Here is a 1,849-nt window from a genome sequence, read left to right as displayed (position 1 = left end):
TGGGTATTGCATTGGCAGGATAGCAGCACTTTCAATCACTTCTGTTTGCCCCTGACAAATCCCATATCTCTACTAGTACTTACACCGACATTCATGGACGTGGCGCTTTTTGTATCTGCATGGCAACAGCAAAAACAAGAAGAGTGAGTTCAAATACAATGCATGATGTTTCTTCTTATTTTTTTACTGCTGTCTCTATTTCTTTCGCGTCCGTCACACACGAGATTCACAAACTGCAGTCCAAAAAACATGCACACATATCCATGTATAGAAAAGAAAACGGACCAAGGAACTACAAGTTACGCTATAATGTCCACTAACACAACCAGTTACTAAACAATCAGCTCATGTGATAACATTGCACGACACTGACAGACGGTACATGTACTGACGTTCTACAACTAACTGGCTAACAGCTCTAACACATCTTGGATGCACACTCCACATATCTATGTGTTTATACGGTATGTGTTGTGCTAGGACTTTATACACATACAATGTACGTCGTTGCATTCATCATTACACTGTCACCAAACCAAGCATAGTAACTGTTAGTGGTTGCAGTCGGATTCATTGCGCGTACTGCTGTGGTTGCTGTACTCTTACCAGTAGACTAGGGGCGTGCATGCCTCTCAAGACAGGAAGCCTCACCAGCTCACCATGCACAGAATTATGTGCATGATTGTTAATAATGTGTTCTGGCTTTCTATTTTTTCCGCTCTCTCGGTGACTTCATCATGTAAGGTAACAAGAAACTTAGAAACCGTGCTGTCGCTAGGAGTTTCGACGCAATGTTACTAGGGGCCAAATCATACAATCAGGACGTGGTATTACTTAGCAATGGTAAGGAGAACATACTGAATGACAACGCCCCGATTTGCTCTGGTGTCTGCACCGTATTCCACATGTAGTAAACGGTTTTTCTTCAGATTTTCCCATGTCACCTTCCTCAACCTTATGAAAAATGCTAGTAGTAGTAGTCCATATTAGCATGAGAACTCCTAGTCCTGCTGTACGCCCACGGAATCTAGCCTAGCCTGTAGACATGCACGGTAGAGGATCTACTGCTTGACAAAAAAAACTTACTGGCTTGGATGCTAGATGTCACGGAGAACCCCGCCAGTTCCGTGAAACTAAGTCGAACCTGCACGGCGCCATTAGCGCCCGTGATGTAAACATTGACGGCGTTGTCCGACGGTACACGGAACACATTCGGAGCGCTGACCACGAACCTGAGAGCACAATGAAAGGCAAGGAGATTCAACTTCATGCAAGGCCAAGGGTGCTGGAATGAAGACAAGCAGCTAGCTGTCCGCTTCAAGTGGCAGGCAATAATGATTTGGTCAACTCCGTCGTCGTTCGCCGCATGATTGCAAGATCACCCCTTTCAAGGAAATACGTACCGGCATGACTCCACCGTCGTGAGCTGGAGCAACGCCAGACCCAGCAAACATATCCAAGTTCGAGACAACATAACTACGACCATCCAGAACTTCTCCGACCAGTCTGCAGCTGATCTGGTAGAAAAATGGAGGAATACTGTGGCCGCACGGCGTGTTTGTAGTTTCTTGGCATAACACAGAAACACTGACAAGAGTGATGTCCGGACCCAATCCGAGTCGCACTAACTAAGCTCCATCCCTTTGCCCGTGCGAGACTGAGCGCTGCTTCGCATGCCTGGCAAACGTCATTCTTCATGACAGTCGCCTTCATCCTAACTAGTCTTGGCAACTGCACGCAAGCAGAGACTGGACGGTTATCGTTGAGCAGATGAATGGAAAACAGTAGCGACTGTCACTTTGCCCTCGGTCAACTGCACTTCGTTTGACGGTGATTTGACAGTGCTAGC

The 1,849-nt window shown here is 46.5% G+C and overlaps 1 protein-coding gene across 1 annotated transcript in view; it reads right to left on the bottom strand.

The window, feature by feature from the left end:
• LOC135808469 (complement C3-like) overlaps positions 1 to 1,587 on the bottom strand; it is a 53,535-nt gene extending 51,948 nt beyond the window's left edge. The window contains exons 1-3 of the mRNA XM_065321662.1: positions 1,404 to 1,587; positions 1,087 to 1,232; positions 84 to 115 (exon numbers count right to left, since the gene is read on the bottom strand). Coding sequence (XP_065177734.1) covers positions 84 to 115; positions 1,087 to 1,232; positions 1,404 to 1,486 — 261 coding nt within the window. The 5' untranslated portion in view covers positions 1,487 to 1,587. The remainder of the gene's footprint in view (positions 1 to 83; positions 116 to 1,086; positions 1,233 to 1,403) is intronic.
• Positions 1,588 to 1,849: the final 262 nt, after the last annotated feature.

The sequence above is a fragment of the Sycon ciliatum genome, chromosome 2 (genome assembly GCF_964019385.1).
Source record: "Sycon ciliatum chromosome 2, ocSycCili1.1, whole genome shotgun sequence".
In the NCBI taxonomy this organism is placed as follows: Eukaryota; Metazoa; Porifera; class Calcarea; order Leucosolenida; family Sycettidae; genus Sycon; species Sycon ciliatum.
The sequence above is the reverse complement of the archived record's forward strand: the minus strand, read 5'-3'. Positions and strand labels throughout refer to the sequence as shown.